Source organism: Phocoena sinus, chromosome 6 (genome assembly GCF_008692025.1).
Source record: "Phocoena sinus isolate mPhoSin1 chromosome 6, mPhoSin1.pri, whole genome shotgun sequence".
Lineage (NCBI taxonomy): Eukaryota > Metazoa > Chordata > Mammalia > Artiodactyla > Phocoenidae > Phocoena > Phocoena sinus.
This window is the reverse complement of record NC_045768.1, coordinates 2,827,730-2,845,424: the sequence shown is the minus strand read 5'-3', so window position 1 is coordinate 2,845,424 and position 17,695 is coordinate 2,827,730. Positions and strand designations below refer to the sequence as shown.

Here is a 17,695-nt window from a genome sequence, read left to right as displayed (position 1 = left end):
CAACCCCTGGCCCCAGACTTTCCCAATCCCTACGGGTCTGACGGCTCTGGGTGTTGGGTTTTGTGCCCCGGAGCGAAAACTCCTTTGGGCACGGGCTCTCCCCGCCCCCAGGTTCAGCGCGAGGGACACCCCGCTGGCCAAACACCAGGGCCGAGGACCAGAGCTCTGCGAGGGGCCAGACCAGCCCCCCAGCGCCTGCCCTACCTGCCCCTCTGCGATCACTCTGCCTCTCTCCCTCCCATCCCCCACTGAGGCCCGCCCAGCCCCTTCCTACCTCTGACCCTGCTGCCACCTGTCCTCCTGCCCCAAGAGTGGGCCCAGCAGGCGCTGGGCTGGCCCGATGCTCCCGTGGCCCCCAGCACAGGCCCGGAGCACGCAGGTCAGCAGGGGAACACCGCAGGGCCCAGTGCGCATGTATGGACCGGTGGGGCGGGGCTCCCGCCCAGCACCTCCCAGCTGGCCTGTCCCTACTGTCTCTCTGGCAGGAGCTTTGCACCAAGGACCCCAGTGTCCCAGCAGAAACCGGCTTCCCCGCGGCAAGGCCGTCATGCCCACTTTCCAGATGAGAGAACGGCCTGGAGGGCGGGCGGCTGCCTCGTCGGGACTCCAAAGCTGCCGCTCCCATCCCCCGCCCCCGCCCGCCCCCGGGTCCCAGGATCTCCCTCACCACCTGTTCGGCCGTGGGGTGTGTGCTGAGCACCGAGCGAGCTGTTTTTGCACCAGCTTCGCGCATCGCAAGCCCAGCCTGGGAAAGGGGCTGCGGCCTGAGTCGGGGGAGAAGGCAGAACACACAGACCCCCAAGGGCAGCCCTTGCTGGACATGCTCACCCCTCCCTCTCCACAGGTCCCCCAGACGGCCCGTCACCCCTCTGAAGGCCACCAGGAGAGACCCCAAACTGAATCCTTCCTTATGAGGGAGGGGAGGAAAACCCAGGCTGCGGTGGGCAGTGCTGGAGCAGAAGCCCCGGCCCGTGCCCCCTTCCCCTGCGGCCCCACACAGCAGCAGGAAGGCCGCGTCCCACCCGCGGGGCCCCAGAGCCCCCGCCCCTCTCCTGTCCACGCCTGCCCAGCCCCCGCCAGGCCCGGCCACTCACCTGCCCGCAGCAGGATGACCTGGTCGTCCAGGGGCAGCTCGGAGAAGTGCGGGATCCGCTTGGCCCACTCCACCAGGGTGAAGAGCTGTTTGTCAGCCGCTTGGCAGATGTTGGTGACAGGGTCATTGGGCTGGGGGAAGGGGCGCCGCGGTGAGCACCGAGCAGAGAACGCGGCCCCAGACCAGGCCCCGCCACACGCCTTACCCGGCAGCGGCGGCTCAGTAACGCCCCCAGTGACACCCACGTCCTATACCCCAGAACCTGCTAATGTGCCACCTTACCCGACAAAGGGAACTCTGCAGATGCGGCCGAGTTAAGGGTTTTGAGATGGGAGGTTACCCTGGAAGAAGTGGGTGGGCCCAGTGCCATCACGAGGGTCCCTACTGGAGGGGGGAGGAGGTCAGAGCAGAGAGAAGGCGTGAGGACGGAGGCCGAGGTCGAGGAGGGAAGACGCTGCCGGCCCCGAAGCCGGAGGAAGGGCCGGGAGCAGAGGAACGCGGGCAGCTCCGGAGCGGGGACAGGCCGGGCAGCAGCTTCTCCCCGAGAAGGGCCAGCCCTGCCGATGCCCTGACTTGGCCCAGGGACACTGAGCTCAGACGTCTGACCTCAAGAAGCATAAGATACTAAACTCTGTGCTGTCTTAGGCATTTGATGTGCGGTCACTTGTCCTAGCAGCCACAGGAAGGACACCGTGCTACGACCCACTCAGTCCCCACCGCAGCCCCGGGGGCTGGGGCCGGGTGACCCCGTGTCACAGGCCGGACTAAGGGGTGGCACACAGAGAGGGTACATCAGAGGCCCCTCCAGAAAGCTCTAGCCAGGAGGGGACGCCCCGGTCATTCTCAGAGACGAGGAAACCTGGGCGGTCTCAGTGGTACCCTGCTGCTCCCGGCTCCAGCCTGTGGGGCTCGGGTGGAGAACCCTCTGGGCCCGGAGACGGGGGGACCGAGGCCCGTGCACGGGATGTGGAAACCCCTCATTCCAGAAACCATGACGGTCAGGCAGCCACACGGGGGAGGCCCCCTCGGAAGAGCTTCCCCTGACAGAAACCATCCGCCCTCCAGTGACGTAGCCTGAACAACCCAGCCCCGTGAAGGGCCTGCTGAGGGCTCTCGTGGGAGGCCCGGTGACAAACCGGCACCGAGGCCACCAGGGTGGACAGAGCCAGGCGTGCAGAAAGGGGACCTGGGACCCCGGGAGAGGCGGCAGCCGGGGAGCGTGGCCAGTTGGTCCGCGGACCTCAGGGGGAAGGGGCAGACAGGCACCAGCCGCTGGGCGCCCCCGCCTCCACCTGCTCTGCAACAAACCTCCCAGGAGCGTCAACCAGAAGTCCACACACTCGCTGGGCCCCGGACACCACGTGCCCAGGATACCCTGCGGGCATCGCCCACCCCATCACGTCTGATGGACAGCGGTAGCCACGGGCACTCACACGAGCGAAGAAACACCCAGCAGCTAGCGTGCCAGAGGCCGGGGCCAGGTTCTCGCCGGAGCCACTGCGGCCAGGCTGCACTCCCCGGGGACCGTGCTCCTTGCCCTTCCACGCCGCAGGGCAGCCCCTCGAGGTGAGAGCGCAAGCCTGATGGTGGGGGGCATGGGGGAGCCATGCAGGGGGAAGCGGGGGGCGTGGGGAAGACCCGAGGAGAGCCCCAGGGGTCGGGCCTTCTCCCTGGGCACCGGCCAACAGCCCCCTCCGAGCCCTCAAGGGGCCCAAAGCAGGCCCGGGGCACAGGCCGTCACCCTGAGCCACTCCCGGGCAGGCCGGGGCCTTGTAGGTGAGCACAGTCACGCCTAGAGCTGGGGGCGACGTCTGCCTGCACAGTGGGTGCAGGACTAGGCCTGGGGGGCTGCCCTGGGGGAGGGGCCTCCAGCTCTGCCCTGCTCCGTCCCGCAGGGTGGTCTCCAGCGAGGACTTGACTTCTCCGAGCCTGGATTCCCGCTCAGAGACAAAACAGGCCTCGTTCAGCGGCAGTTTCTGGAGCTCCAGCCCGTGCCTGAGAGGACGGGACCTTCCCTGTCCTAGGAGGTGACAGCGGGATCCCCAGGCAGAGGCCCGAGGCTGCCGCAGGGCAGAGAGTTGTCGCCGGTGTCGAGAGAAGGGGCCTAACGAGCCGTCCCCAGAGGGGGGGGACCCAGGCCAGCCCAGCGCAAGCTGCAACACGAGGGCAGACCCTCTGCCCGGCCGGCCCGCCTGCCTGTCCCCTAGATCCCCCTCCGCCTGCTCTGAATTCGTGGAGAGAGGAGACGGCAGATTTGTTTTCTTCCCAATAACGTCCTTACTTGACAAAATTAAAAGCTGGCAGCCCAGGACTTCTCTTTCGGGGTTTCGACTCAGTCGTGAAGCCCTCCCCACCCCGCACTGGGACCGGAGACGGGGCGTGGGGTCGGGCCGGACCACAGACCAGGCGGACTGCTGAGCATCGCAGCCGACGGGAGTCATTCTACGAGAGGCCGAGAGGCGGCACGCCCAGGAGAGGGCCCGCCTTCCCTGGCACGCAGCCGAAGCGGGCGTCTCAGAGGGGCCGTGGTCCTGGGGCATCACAGCGCGGGGCAGCAGGGCGGCCTGCGACCCCCCCACAGATGAGACGGGACCCTCACACTCGGAGATGGGGGTGGGGGCCACGTGAGAGCACCTACGGGCAGGGCAGGGTCCTGTGGGACAGCCTGATGGCAAGGATGGAGAATTAACCCACCGCACACGCTGCGGCGTGGCCCCCACGTGCTAGGGGCCGTGAAGAGTAACATCAGGGGCTCTGAGCCCACGGGACAGGGGCACCAGTGGGGTCAAGAGAGAAAGGGGCTCCGCGAGGAAGTGACACCTCTCTGAGGCTGAAGCCCGAGGGGGAGCAGAGGGAGCGGCACACGCAAAGGCCCCGGGGTTGGGGATAGGGAGCTGGGCAGGTGTGTCCGGTGCCGTCCGGGCCACCGTGAGCCAGGGAGGCCTCAGGGCAGGCCACAGGGCTGTGATCCCACCCTGACCACACGCGGGAGACATAGACGTAGTCTGGACCTAACGCTGCCCGCAAACCTGGGGCAGACAAAGAACCCCTGAAACCCGGCTGGACGACGGGCCAGAGACAACACGAAGCTTGAAGGTTACCATCAAGTCCTGGGCTTTGAGGAGAACCACCCAAACCTCACCCACCCGACGGGGGACATTACAGAGGGGGTCTCCCTCCCAGGAGCGCGCCGGGGCCACAGTCCCCCGAGCAGGGCGGGCGTGCACTCACCGAGCTGGGGTTCAGCCCCACGTTTGCCTCCACGTACGTCTCGGTCTTGGGTTCGACGGCCAGCTCGGCCTCCAGGATCTTCTCCACCGGCATGTCCTCGTTGGCGCTGCTCGTGGACTCCACCTCGTTCTCAGCCCGGTCCTTGCCCCGCTGCCGTTCCTCCTGAACAGCTGAGGCACGGGGAGGCCTCCAGTCAGCCCGCAGCTCCCGCGGCAGCCCCTCCGCCGCCAGGGCCCGAGCGGCGCGCCCACAAGCCGGCCGGGGCCGGGGAGCAGGATGCTGCTGAGAGCCGGCCAGACTGCGGCCCCCTTCTCTGCCCCAAGCCTGGCCTCCTGGAGGCCGTGCGCCCTGAGAACAGAACACGCTGCCTCCCATTAATTCATTCACCCAGGACCCGCCCAGGGCCAGGGCAGATGGGACCCAGCTCTCAGGACACTGACAGTTCAACAGGGACCTCAACGTGGAGTGAGAAGGGCTTTGATGGGCTGCGGACTGAGGCAAAGCCAGGAAGGCTTCCCGGAAAAAGTGACAATGAAATTGAAGGAACGGGAAAAATAGGGCGAGCAATTCAGGCAGGAGAGGTAGCGCGTGCCAAGGTCTAGAACCGGAGCACAAATGCCGCTGATGAAAGGGCCTCTCAGGTCAGCGAGGGAGCAGAACGAGGGGTGCAACGGTGGGGAGCGTGGCCGAAACAGGGTCCAATGTGCCCCAGGAAAAGGATGGGGTGAGATGCAGATCTCTGAGAGTCCCTTTCTGCTGCGGGGAGGAGAGGGGCTGGAGGAGAGCACAAGCCGGGTCAAACCCAGGCTTGAGACGGGACAGCCGGGGCCGGCCGGGCAGGTGCGGGGGTCCAGCACGAGGGTAGAACCTGAGCAGACGCTGCAGTCGGGGCAGCCTAGTTTCTGGGAACCCAGGGAGAGAAGCTGATGGGAAGAGGCGGAGAGGGAACGGTTCATTCCAACACATCCCCGCGGAGACCCAGGTGGGAGGGAAGGCCGAGGGGACCAGGCACCCCACGGCTGGGCGTTCACAGACCCTCGACTTCACAGCCCTTTCCCAAGACGGGCCGAGACCTCCCCGAGGTCACCCAGCAGGCCCAAGGCGACGCTGAACCAGAGCCAGGCTGTGGACCCCACCCAGAGCCCCGCAAAGACACAAGAAGGCTCCCGGGGGCTTCTGCAGCGCCCTCTGCTGACCCTCACACCCCCACTTCCTCTGCTGGGGACACCAAGAGCCCTGGACCCAGGGAAAGGAGGCCTGGCGGGGTGGGAGAGGCTGCCCACACAGCACCAGCACGGGGCAGCCCCTGGGCATATTGGGCCCGTGCCTCCCCAGGGACGCGCCAGATGCCACTAAGCGAGGGCCGCGGCACCAGGACGGGGCCCACCACCGCCGCCGGCCGCCCTCCCTTGGTCCTGCTCTGCTGAGCCAGAGCAGATGTCCAGACGTCCCCCGACACTCCCAGGGCGCCCACGGCCTCCTCAGGACCAGCTCCTCAGCCCCCACCCCACACAAGGCTTCCTGGGGCCCCTGGAGACCCCAAGGCAGAGCAGGAGCTTATGCGAGGCGACTTCCCGAGGGCTGCAGTGAAACTTCTCACACACTCCCAGCCCCACCGAGGGGAAGGCCCTGCACGCAGCCCCCAGCATGGAGCCTTCCGGAAGCCGGGAGGGTGCGGCCCCTCGGGGGACTTCCCACATGCCATCACCCCTCTGGGCCTCAGTCGAGGCTTACCGTCCCCTGCAGGAAGTCTGGACCGGGCAAAACACAGTGCCCTGTTCCCGCAGACGCCGCTGTCACGGGACTGCCCCCCACCCCGCGTACCTCCAGACCCACCTGCCTTGCCCAGCTCCGGGGCCCGAGCTCAGGGCTGCCTCACCCCGGGCCCTCTCACCCTTGGCCTCGGGTGGGTCTTGTAAACGCAGGGAACCAGCAGGAGGGAGGAGGGGGTCCGTGGCTCTGGTGCCCGCCCTGCCCGGCCACGGTTCTCAGCGGCCACTTCCTCCTCAGTCCACAGCTCTAGGGGCTCTGCCGGCCCACCCCCGCTCCGTCCTCCAAGCCTGGGGGTGTGAGGGCTCCCCTCTCTTGCTCCCTGGGGGTCCCCCGGGCCCGTGCGATTCTTGGAACACCACCCACAGCTCTGCAATAGTCCACGTGGACCCCTCTCCAACACGCCGGCCCCGCCAACGACCGTTCAGACCCTCTCCGGGCCGCGGGGCTCCCTGAGGGCCGGCCCTGCATCCTTCCCGCATCCACAAATGGCTATTTATGGACGGCCCCTGCCAGGGGCTGCGCTCTCCGAGACGCAAACGCTGACTCGAGTGAGAGATTTTCCATCCGTGTGGCGAGACTCGGGACAGAGGGCTGGCCCATGCTTCAGATCCACCAGCTGGGCCCTGGAGCCAGGCGGGAGTCAGAGCTTTTGCAAGCCTGGTGTTTCTGGAAAGTCTGACAGCCGGTGGGGCTGGGTGGGGAGCTCAAGCTGGCCGGCCTGGCTCTGGCCCCTTCCGACACAGCGGATGCTGGGCTGGAGCAGGGCACCTCCTCGTGTCGCCGTCTGCTACGAGGGGATGGGATCACAGACCAGAAGAGTGGACCCGGTGGGTGGCAGCCACACAGGCTGATCTGGACCAGCATCCGGAGTGATGGGGACCCTGGCAGGCCGGTGTCCCTGAGACCCTGAGGGTGGGGGTCCCCAGGGTCTGTCCTCTGAACAGAACCCTAAATCCTCAGAGCTGGGACACAGCTGAGAGGCACGTTTGAGCAGGTGGGGAAACAGGCCCAGAGCACCAAAGGGGTGCGGCTGAGCCCTCAGGAGAACAGGCGGCTTAAAGCTACAGGCTCTGGAATCAGACGCTGCTCTGCCCCAGCTGCTGTGTGGCCCCGGGCGAGTCCCTAGCCTCTCAGTGCCCCAGCTTCCCCGGCCACAGAGTGACGAGGTCGGCACCGGCCTCCAGGCTGGATCCGCAGGAGGCACCCTCGGGACACTTGCGGCTTCGTCCCCGCGCATGGCCCCCATGATGCGGCCCAGTTAAGGGGCTCTCCTCCCCTTCCAGACGGGACAGGGTGGCAGGTGGGGGTCCCTCAGCACTTGCCTCCTACGTGGGGGCGTCCGGAATTAATTAGCGAGCGCTCTGTGAAGCGCTCTGAAGCCATGAAGGGCTGGGCCGCTCTGAGCAGCATCGTTACAAATGTTATTGTTTTATTTAAACACGGGGGGTGGGGGGGGGGCAGGGGGAGGGGCTGGGGATTCATGCTTTGCCAGCTCGACCACCTCTTAGACGTGGCTGTGTTTGACTTATGTCCGCTGGCGCCGGGAAGCCTCGGGTGGGAGGCGTCGGCCAAGACAGGGCCTCGTTATCCTCCCAGCCCCGAGCCACGGGCAGAGGGGCCGGCACGGGGAGGGGACGCTGCCGGGAGGGCAGAGGAGGCCGGGCCCCCATGCCGGGGATCCCCAGGGAAGCCCCCGGGGCCGACCCTCCCCCAGCAGCCGAGCACACGCCTGGGAGGGACACTCAACGCCCAGCATAAGCGGGGTCCCCGGCGTCAGGAGACAGCTGGTGCCGGACGTCCCGGGGAGCAGCAGCCCACAGCCAGGGTGGGACCCCCGCCCCGTGACCTGCACAGTGCCCACTGCCGCCCTCCGGCTCCTGGGGCCGGGCAGGAAGCCGCGAGGTGGGAGGGGTATCTGGGCGGGGTGGGGGTGGGGGGACCACAGGCCTGCCACCTCCTTTGCTTTGGCACCGCCGGCGGCTGGGCCCTTCCTCCATCCCCTGTATGGCCCCCGGGGCAGGCAGGGCTGCACTTCTCCAAGGGCTCTGGCCCGGCTGCCTCTTCTCAAGGCCGGCGGGGCATGTCCCTGTCAGAGGTCCCAGGGCTAGTTATGTCCCTCGAGCTCGGAGGACACATCCCTCCTTCCCTCAGGGGGCTCAACCCAGGACAAGCCGCCTGCACACAAGAATGATCACGTGCGACATACACGGGCACGCACACGGCTTCACACGCACGCACACACGCTGCGGCCCCCACTCTCTGACCCCCCCAGCCGCCAGGCGCGGGGCTGGCACCCGCCACGTTCCCCCCAACAGGCCCTTCGGGGAGCCTGCCGACACCCCCATGCACCGCGTGGAAACTGAGGCTCGGAGAGGCAAGGCCACGCGCCCCACCTGCACAGGGAGGCGGGGGAACCAGCGCGGGCCTCTCCGCAGCCGCTGCGGGGCCACGCACGCGTCAGGCACTGCCGTTTCCACACCCCAGTCCCTCGGAGGCAGAGGACGGGGTGCAGGAAGGAAACGGGGAGAGGCCTTCCTCAGAGAGGAAGAAGGAAGCAGAGGCGGGGCAGCGGGTGACCCTCCAGCCTGCTGCTGTCAGGTCTCCCCCGTTCAGACGGGAGCACAGCCAGGCCCCCGAGCCCCGCAGCTGCACGCCCAGGGGACAGGCCCGGGCTCAGCCTGGGGAGGGCCGGCCCGCGGGGCAACTCCCACCTGGGCCCCACCAACCCCGGAATGCTGCGGAACGAGCCCCCAGGGGCTGCGTGTGTGCGCACGCCCCTGTCGTTGCCCGACACGAGACGCCGTGGGCCTGCCGCGTCCCTCCTTACCGGCGCGGGGGCAGGGTGCCCGTCGGCCCTCCCTGCGGTCGGCCGGTCCAGGGGCCAGCCCCAAGCCTGTGCCCCACCTGCCCCAGGGGTGTGATCACAAGCCTCTCCCAGGGGTCGTGTGGCACCGAGGCCGGTCAGCATGGCCGCCCGTGTGGGGCTGGCACCTAGGAGGGCTCAGGCCGGCCCTGGGGGCGGACAAGCCACATCCTGTGTGCTCCCGGCCAAGGCTGGGGTGGCACTCCAGGCCCCCGTCCCCCTGGGCCCCACTGTGCCCCAACTCATGCTGCCACCAGCCCTGCCACCGCCAGGGAGCCCTCCTGGCGGGGGTCGCCCGAGGACAGCAGAGAGGAAGGAGGCTGCCTCAGCTCCAAGCCCCCTGCAGGGCTGGCACTGAGGCTGCGCCGGGTCCACCCGTCACTCCTCCCGAGAGCGAGGCAGTGGGCCGGGCCCCGCAGGCGACGGGAAGCACGACGACGGGCACTGCCACCCACGCCAGGACAGAGCCTCCTCCCGTGGCCCCAGGGCTCGCGGGCCGCAGGGCGGCCGGCGGCGGTGAGGAGAGTTTTATGTTGTGTTGGGAACAGGAGAGGGCGGTGTAGGAGGGTCCTGACTGCCTGCTTGTGACTTATAAATCCAGCAAGAGGCAAGGGGGTGGGGGTGGGGGGTCCTGATGGGATCAGGTATTTATCTAATGGCCCATAAATCAGGTCTGCCTCTGGATCGCGCCCAGCGCTCCAGATTTATGCACCAGACGAGAGACGGGCGGCGCGGCTCCGGCCCAGGCAGACGCGAGCAGCCCGGCCCCGCCAGTGTCGCCCTGAGACCTCCGCGAGCGCCCCTCCCCCCCACGCACCCCGTTTCTCTACCCGGGAGGTGCGGGAACAGCGTCACAGCACCACGGCTGAGAGTGTGTGCGACAAGGACAGGGCCCCCAAAGAGGCTCCGCACACGGCAGGCGCTCCTAACAGCCCCCGGTGAGCACAGGGTAGGGGTCAGACCCGGTGCCTCCCCAGCCCCGAGCCTGCAGCTCCACTGGGACAGGAGAGGGGTGTCATCCACTCTCCCCCAGGCCTTGGGGGAACAGGCAGCTGGGGTCTGCCCAAGGCTCATAGGTGGACAGGCTGAGGGGGCCTTCGGAGGGGGTCAGCGTTTCCGGGAAAGCCCTGGGGACCCGTGGACGGTCACTCTCTGGGGCCCCACAGTGCACCACATCCACTGAGTTTCTCGGCCTCGGCGTGCGCTGACCCCGGCAGCTGGGCACGGGGTCTGCCAAACACCCTTCCACTCTTCTGGCGTCAGCTGGACATCTGCCCACCCAAGCCTTGCCCGCTGTCCACGGCTGGGCCAGGGGCCCACTCTGGGCTCCCACAGTGCCCTGGGCTTCCCCTAAGGCAGCACTGATCACACCTGGGGGGCCCTGCCTGGCTGTCCGACGGTCACTGTGAATGGACGGGTGCCCATGGCTTGCTGCTGTGTGCCCAGCGCCCGGCGTGGTACCAGGCACCAGGGGTGGCCAGCTCAGCAAGCGAGTGACCTCACTCTATACTGTGGTGCCCACAAGGGAGCCCCGAGCCGCAGCTGCATGTCAGGGCCCCACCTCCCCTCGGCACACTGGCACCTGCCCTCTGGCCAGGCTCCACATCTGGATGCAGTCTGATCTGCTGCCCACCACACGCTTGCCCCCTGCCCAAGTTTCCATCCTTCAGGAACCACGCTGCGCTCACCACCTCCAGGAAGTCCACCCTGACTACAAAGGGTGGCCAGAGGAAACCGGGGCTGGGCACAGGCCTCCCCCAGCCAGGCACGTGCTTCCTCTGCCCTCTTGCTGGTCTAAAGGAATAGATCTGCACTGGAAGCCAGAGGCCCAGGCTCCAGCCCGACATGTGACCTTGGACAAGCCCTGGACCCTCTGGGCCTCAGCTTCTCCACCCACACAAAGAAGGGTGGGCCAAGGTCTCCATGGAACACCGTACCCTGATCAGGAAGGCCCGGAGCCCAGGCCGGCCCCTCGCTCATGCTGAAGCCCAGGAGGCACCCCGCCCCTCACCAGCGGCTACCACCGAGCCCCAGCACATCACTGCACAGGCAGCCTCGCGGCCTCAAGGAGCAAATCCCGCGGGACCGCACGGCCCAGCTGAGGTTTCGGTTTCTCAGCAAGAACAAGTGGGGCTGAAGAGATAAACAAGTGAAAGGAGATGAAAACTGCAGTCCCCACGAGAGAACAGTCCTGGGTGGTGAGACGCCAGCCCAAGACCCTGACAGGAGCCGGTGGGAAGAAGGTGGAAAAACACAAGCCACGCGTGGACCATGGGAACAGCCGCAGCGGAGAAGGGATCCCAGACAGCGCCTCCTAAACCCACGAGGCCCCAGGCACGAGACACTCAAGCAGAGACGCAGACCAAAACTGCGAGAAGCCACCCAGAATACAGGAGCCACCAAACCTGCGCTGGACGGCAAAGGGCTACGAGGAGCCACCCTGGGCTCGGGCCCAGGTCTGGCTGGACAACTTGACAATCTCAGCGACCTCAGGGAAGCGGCCTTCCCTGCTACACGCCCCCACCCGCCCCTAATAAACGTCACAACCCAAGGCCGAGAGACCCGCAGCCCGAGTCCCTCTGCTGGGAGGACGTGGGGTCGCAAGGTACCCCGGCCAGATCTGTCGGAGGAAGCACAGCCCAGGGCCAGCTGGCATCCAGCAGGCTTGGGAATGTCCCGATGGTCTCTGGAGTTCCCTGCCCCACCCCCAACCCGGGTCTCCTCGACCAGCCCCTACTGAGCAGCAGGAACAAGGCTCCAGGACCCACACGCACGCCTTCCCGGGCTCACTCATTCAGCGCCCGCATCTCCCACCCCCAGCCTTGGCTCCCGCTGCTTCTGCCTCTGCCTCTCCCAGAGCCCAGGCACTCGGCCGGGCCCACTATGACCTTGAAGAGGCTCTGATCAATGTCTGTGCCCAGCGGGGCTGGGAGCCGCCAGCAGGCAGGACCGAGAGTGTCTCTTCCGTAATCCCAGAGCCTAGCACACGGCAGGTACCCAGGAAAGAGCCGGTAAGTGAGCTCACAGCCCCCGAAGATGTGCTGCCAACAGAGCAGCAGCCGCCGCCTCAGGAGGGAGTGAGCACCCCGTCATCAGAGGTATGCAAAGGAGGTCCGCGCAACCGCCAAGTCCAGAGCCACACCCTGTGCTCCGAGAAGGGAGAGGGCCAGCACCACCTACCTTCGCGTTTCATGCCCATGGCCAGGCACTTCTGGTAGCGGCAGTACTGGCACCGGTTCCGCTGCCGCTTGTCAATCAGGCAGTCTTTGTTGTCCCGGCAGGTGTAGGTCAGGTCCTTGCGCACCGTCCGCTTGAAGAAGCCCTTGCAGCCCTCGCAGCTGTACACCCCATAGTGCTTGCCTGCAGGTGGGGCGGCCGTGAGCAGCCTGCGGCCAACTGGCAGAAGGGGCTCGTCCCGCTGGAGTAAGGGAGCCAGCCTGGGAGCGCAGCAGGGCTGCATCCCGGCCCCGCCCAAGACCTGGACCCCGGGGTCCTCGCCGGCTCCGCGTCTGAGATGGCGGCCCGAGGAGGTCGGCCGTCCTGCCCCCGGGGCTGCCGGGCTCGGGAGTGGGACGTGAAGGGCCCTTCACCCGGGGCACAGCCCTGCTGCCCCCATGCCATCGTCACCACCACAGCTGCCTCGTCTCTGGAAGCCTCAAAGCCACGCTGCCGCTTACCATCTCCCGGACGTGGACACACTAGAAGGTCCCGGGTGAGCGGCTCGGAGCTCCGAGCAGCCCCCTGTTGGCCGGGGGCCCTGCCGTCCCCACTGCGCCCTCGGCGGCTTACCTGAGGAGCGGTCCCCGCAGATAGCACAGATGTGCTTGGTGAAGGACGCCATGTTCCCTGAGGGGTGGGCCGGGACTTTGAGGACGCCGTTGAGGCCCAGCGGGGGCTTGATGTCCTCGCTGCTGCTGACGGGGTTCATGGGCGAGTTGAGCTGAGGGGGGGGAAGCCAGGGTCAGCCCTGGCAGGCTGCTGCTAGGCACCTGCTGCTGGGCCAGGAAGGTGCTACCACACACCCCCTTTACTGAGAGAGAAACTGAGGCTCGGAGAGGGGCCTTGCCCACCCCAAGCCACGCGGAGCGCAGGCGGGATGCCGGGCACTGCTTACTCAGCCAGGCCGGAGGAGGCCGTCCTGCCCTCAGGGCCCGACCCTCCCGCAGGACCCCAGGCTCGAAGGAGGACCCGCAATGCCCCTGCTCATACCCTCTGCCCCTCGCCCACCTAAATAAGAACTGCCTGCCATTCCTGGGCGCTCTCCCGACAGGACAGCGAGAGCGCTGGGACCCTCTGGTGAGGCAGGCGCTTTGGGGACTCCCAACCCATAGATGGGCACCGAAGCCTGGTCCCAGCAAGGAGGGAGGAGATCCAGGTTCCACCAGCAGGCCACACTGCCCCGGCCTCGGCAGGCAGGGTAGGGGTCTTGGATCGTGTGACCCAAGGAGAGAGGGAGGAGACAACATCCCTTACACACACACACACACACACACACACACACACACACACACACACACACCCCTCCATCCCTCCCGCCATCCTGACACTGCTCCAGGAAGAAGGGTGGGAAACTCACCAGTCACCCTGGCAACAGCTGCTGCGGCTGCAATGACACAGCAGTTTTGGTTCCGCTGCGCCCACCCCAGCTCTCCCATCAGCGCCAAGGGCCCCGAGGTGCTTCCCGCCGCATCCTGCGCGCCACCCGGTCCCCACAGGCGCCAGGACGCCAGCTGGGCGGCCCCCCAGCACCCCGACTTCTGCAAACCCCTGACAAAGGCGGAAGTCAGGTCCTACGATGTCTCTGGATGGACAGCAGCTGCCACGCTGCCCCCTGGTAGCCCCAGGCTGGGCCCCTCCTGCACAAGGGAAGCTCACCCCCTTCCTTCCCCGTGGCCCCCAACCCCCTACTCCCATCCCCCTTTCTCACGGGACGGGAAGAGCCAGGTGCTCAAAGCACAAACCATCCCAAAGGCTGTTTCACACCAGCCCCAGCGCCGGCAGGGATTCTTCCAGCCCTGGACAGGTCTAGATTCTCCTGCTCAGGTGGGCTGTGGTTCTGTCAGGTCACGTAACCCCACGGGACTCGCGGGGGGCTGCAAGGAGGCCGGGAGGCCAGCCCCGGCCACCTGGGGCTGTCAAGATGCAGGAGGTGGGGCGAGAGGGCGTCCAGAGGACCCCACTGCACCCAAGAACACGTACCCCACACCTCCAACCGCCCCCGCAGGACCTGCAGGGTTCAGGAGCATCTCCCAGATGAGCCTCAACTAAGCAGGGGCGCCGACTGTTTGCTAAGGGCCACTATGCACGGCACCTGTCACGTGGAAAGCCCCTAGTGAGCAGGGAGAGCTGCCCTCCCCTTTCCAGAGTGGACACAGAGGTTCAGGGAGGTCAGGGGACCTGCAGAGAGCCCGTGGGTGCTAAGTGGCCGAGCAGGTGTGAGCTCAGGCCCCCGGGAGCCACAAGCGCTGAGGGACTCCCCGCATACTGCAGAAGGGACAACCGGGGCCCCAGGGGACGGGCCGGCCCAGAGCCGCTCGGTGATCCCATCCACCAGACCATCCACTGAGCATCCAGCCAGGCGCCCGAGGCCCCGAGGAGCACGCCCTGCCCAGCCTGCAGAGCTCGCCCACGGCCGTAGGCGGGACGGCCACAGCTCATCGTGGGATTCTGCCTCCTCTATTCCCTGTGTGACTGTAGGGAAATTATCTAATCGCTCTGGGCCTGACGCTCCTTGCGTAAAAACTGGAGAAAACTGAGTGCCTCCATCCCAGGGCTGCCATTGGGATAACGGAGCGATTCACGGGCAGCGCCAACAGCAGAGCTCATGAAGCCAGCCTGGGGCGCAGCAGCCTCTGCATTAGCACTCGGGCTTCCGGGGGCCGCCGCTAGGCCAGCTGGGCCGCGGACAATGGAAGGCGGCGTCCCAGGCAGAGGGCCCCCCCACCACCCCCGGAGCAGACGTCTGGAGGTGGGGAAACCAAAGGACTGTTGGGAAAAGGGCAGGAAATCCGTGCGGCCGGGAGTGGAGGTTCAGCAGCAGGGGCCAGGGGCAGGCCTTGAGGGGCCACTGGGCGCGTGGGAGCAGCGGGCGCAGGCTGGAGGCTGGCACGAGGCCTCTCTCGGGCTGCGGGAGCCCGGCCGCGACTCCACGCGGCTCTGGATCCGCTAGGCGGCACCGAGGAGAGGAGCTCGGGCGTTTCCTCTTTCTGTGGTTGCTCAAACCATGCCGGGTGGGTAGGGGCCACCTGATCTCTCTCCCAGGCCCCCACGTGCCTGGTGGCGGGCTGATGGGCGCACTGCCCACCCACGGTGCTTCCAAGCGCCTCCCCTAAGGAAACGAGCAGGCCGCAGCACCAGGGAAGCAGCTGCAGGCAGGATGGATGGAGCCGTCAGTCACGGTCAGTGTCGTGGCCAAGCTGGCTCCCAGGCCACACGCTGAGGGCATCCCTGCCCTCCCGGGCTCAGGCTTCCTTCCCGTGGGCACAGCAGTCAGCCCAGAGGCCCTGGGGAGCCCTAGGAGACCCTGCACGTGTGTGAAGATGTAGGCTGGTTGTAGCCCCATCCTCACCCTGGGCCTGGGGCCTCCACTTCCCTTCTCTGCCTCAACTGGTGGGTCCTGGCACGGCCGCCATGGCAAGGCTGAGGGGGACAGGGGTCGCCCTTCTCCCTCCCTAGCCCCAAGCTGGTGGGACTTGGACTGGTTCACAGCCCCCAGGACAGAGCGCGGGGTGCCTTGTTCTGCCAGACACGCACACCTACCCACCGTGGGCTCCAAGCCCCCCCCCCCCGCACCTATGGGGGATGGCTCCCCTCCTGCACTCCGTCCCGTGTCCTAGGAGACCCGGGGCACCAACAGCCCCTTCTGGAGGCCAAAGACTCCCTGGCGTGCCCAGAATGGGGGTCCCATCCCATTTCCCCTTTCATATCCTTGGCAGGTATCTCAGTTCCCGCAGAGCCTACAGGACTTACTGAAATAACCACCCGGCTCCATCAGGGCCCCCCAGGCCTCCTCGCCGCCCCTCTCTTCCACGCCCACCGTGCCCTTCCTTCCTGGCCCATCACCTACGGTCAGGACGGGGTGGCAGGCCCTTGGCCCCGCTGGCCTCCGTCTGCCCATCAAGGCAGGTGGCGAACGCCATGAAGCACACGTGGCCTGCTGGACGCCCAGTCACAGAGGCCTCCCAGCCGTGGTGCCCACAGCGAGGACAGGCAGGGACCACGCAGGCCCTGCTCCAGGGAGGCTCGCCAGGCTGGTGAGGCCAGGAGACTGAGGCGCCCACACGTGCCAGGCCCTGTGGGCGGGCTCCGGGATGTGGCGGGGAATGCTCCCTGGGCTGATGGAGCCCCCGAACCCGGGGAGAGAGGCGGGGCAACTCGGCAACGGTACCTAAGGTCCGGCCTGGCCCTGCCCAGACCCACCCCCGCGCCGTTTCCATTTCCCTGCAGGGTGGGGTCAAGGAGGAGGCCCTCCCTGACAGCAGAAGTCAGAAAGCCTCACTGGTTCCAGCCCTGTGACTTTGCGGTTGTGGTTTTGAGGCAGGGTGTGGGGGCATGTCCCCCTCGAGCTCCACCCACACTTCCATGAATCTGGGGAACCCCAGGTTTCCAAGACAAACTGCTGAAGCCTAGAAGCTGAACTCAGGGCCCAGGGAAGGAGTTATGGGGGCAGGGGTGGAGGCAGGGGTCGCGGGGACTGAGGCCGCGCACGGGGCTCAGACCACGGCTAAGCGAACTGCGGCCTGCTCGACCTATGGAGGAACAGGCGGACGGCTGACCAGAAGGGCAGCCGTGAACGTCTGGGACACATGGGGTTTGTTCCCCACCCTCACCCCCTCCTAAGCTCCACTCCCGCCCTCACCCCCTCATCAGCCTCACGGGACCTGCGGCCCCTCGCTCACAAGCAACCTGCATTCAACAAGCACCCACCGTGTGCCAGGAACCTGGCTGTGTGCAGAGAACAACAGAGAACAGGTGGACGTGGCCCCAAACCGCCACTCGCCAGCACCGCCCACCCTTGCCCCCAGACGGGCTACCAGTGCCAGGGGGCACCAGGCTCCCTCAAGGTTTGGGGGGCATCACTGCCACCCTCGGGCCCTGCCCCCGCACAGCCCTTGCTCCAGACTCCACAACCAGGCTCCTGCCGAACGCGTGTCCGCGGGGCGTGCAGGGCAGGCACCGGGCCCGGGGGCCAGCAAGGAGCCTCACGGGGCCCTCCCCGGGAGCCAGCAGGTGCCGCCTCTGTCCTGGTTCCCAGGGGACAGGGTGCAGGCCCAGCCCTCGTGTGCCCTCCCGTCGAGCAGCATCGTCAGGGTGTGGCGGCCATACGCTCACAAGAGCACGGCCGGGCCCAGGAAGGCAGCCAAGACCCCCGTGCCAACACCTCCGGCCTTCTGCCTGCTTCTGGTGACAGGTGACATGAGGGGCCACCTGAGGCCCGAGCTCCTCCGCACCCGTCCTCCAGGCACAAAGGGGCTAATGAGGTGGCCCCGGAAGAGCCAGCAAGACGCTCCACCCAGACCAGCTCTGGACAGGCCCAGCCGATGGAGCGGGGGAGGGCTGTCCTGCAGGCGGCGTGGCTCCGTGGGCAGCGCGGAGCCCACGGGACACGCTGACACGACTAGCTGTGCAGCTCTGGGCCGTGGAGCCTGCGCCCGAGTCCCTCTCTGGCCGCTGTCCTGCAACCCCGTGGAAACAGCTCCCAGAGCTTCCCCCACGGAGCCCTCCTCTAAGGGGGC

The 17,695-nt window shown here is 67.2% G+C and overlaps 2 protein-coding genes across 6 annotated transcripts in view; both read right to left on the bottom strand.

Moving 5' to 3' along the window:
- The window catches only part of RXRA (retinoid X receptor alpha), a 98,639-nt gene that overhangs the window by 10,023 nt on the left and 70,921 nt on the right, over nt 1–17,695 (bottom strand). For all 5 annotated transcript variants that reach the window (XM_032634274.1, XM_032634269.1, XM_032634271.1 and 2 more), the window contains exons 3-6: nt 12,750–12,900; nt 12,141–12,320; nt 4,325–4,494; nt 1,095–1,224 (exon numbers count right to left, since the gene is read on the bottom strand). In XM_032634274.1, coding sequence (XP_032490165.1) covers nt 1,095–1,224; nt 4,325–4,494; nt 12,141–12,320; nt 12,750–12,900 — 631 coding nt within the window. The remainder of the gene's footprint in view (nt 1–1,094; nt 1,225–4,324; nt 4,495–12,140; nt 12,321–12,749; nt 12,901–17,695) is intronic.
- LOC116755214 lies at nt 1,240–4,316 on the bottom strand. Its single transcript, XM_032634275.1, has 2 exons — nt 2,527–4,316; nt 1,240–1,477 (listed from the first exon to the last, which is right to left on the bottom strand). Exons 1-2 carry the CDS (start codon nt 3,631–3,633, stop codon nt 1,475–1,477), a joined length of 1,110 nt encoding a protein of 369 aa, XP_032490166.1. The 5' UTR covers nt 3,634–4,316; the 3' UTR covers nt 1,240–1,474.

Coding starts and splice junctions, on each gene's coding strand:
- LOC116755214 (XM_032634275.1), bottom strand. CDS start 3,633: ATGCCCCAGGACCACGGCCCCTCTGAGACGCCCGCTTCGGCTGCGTGC.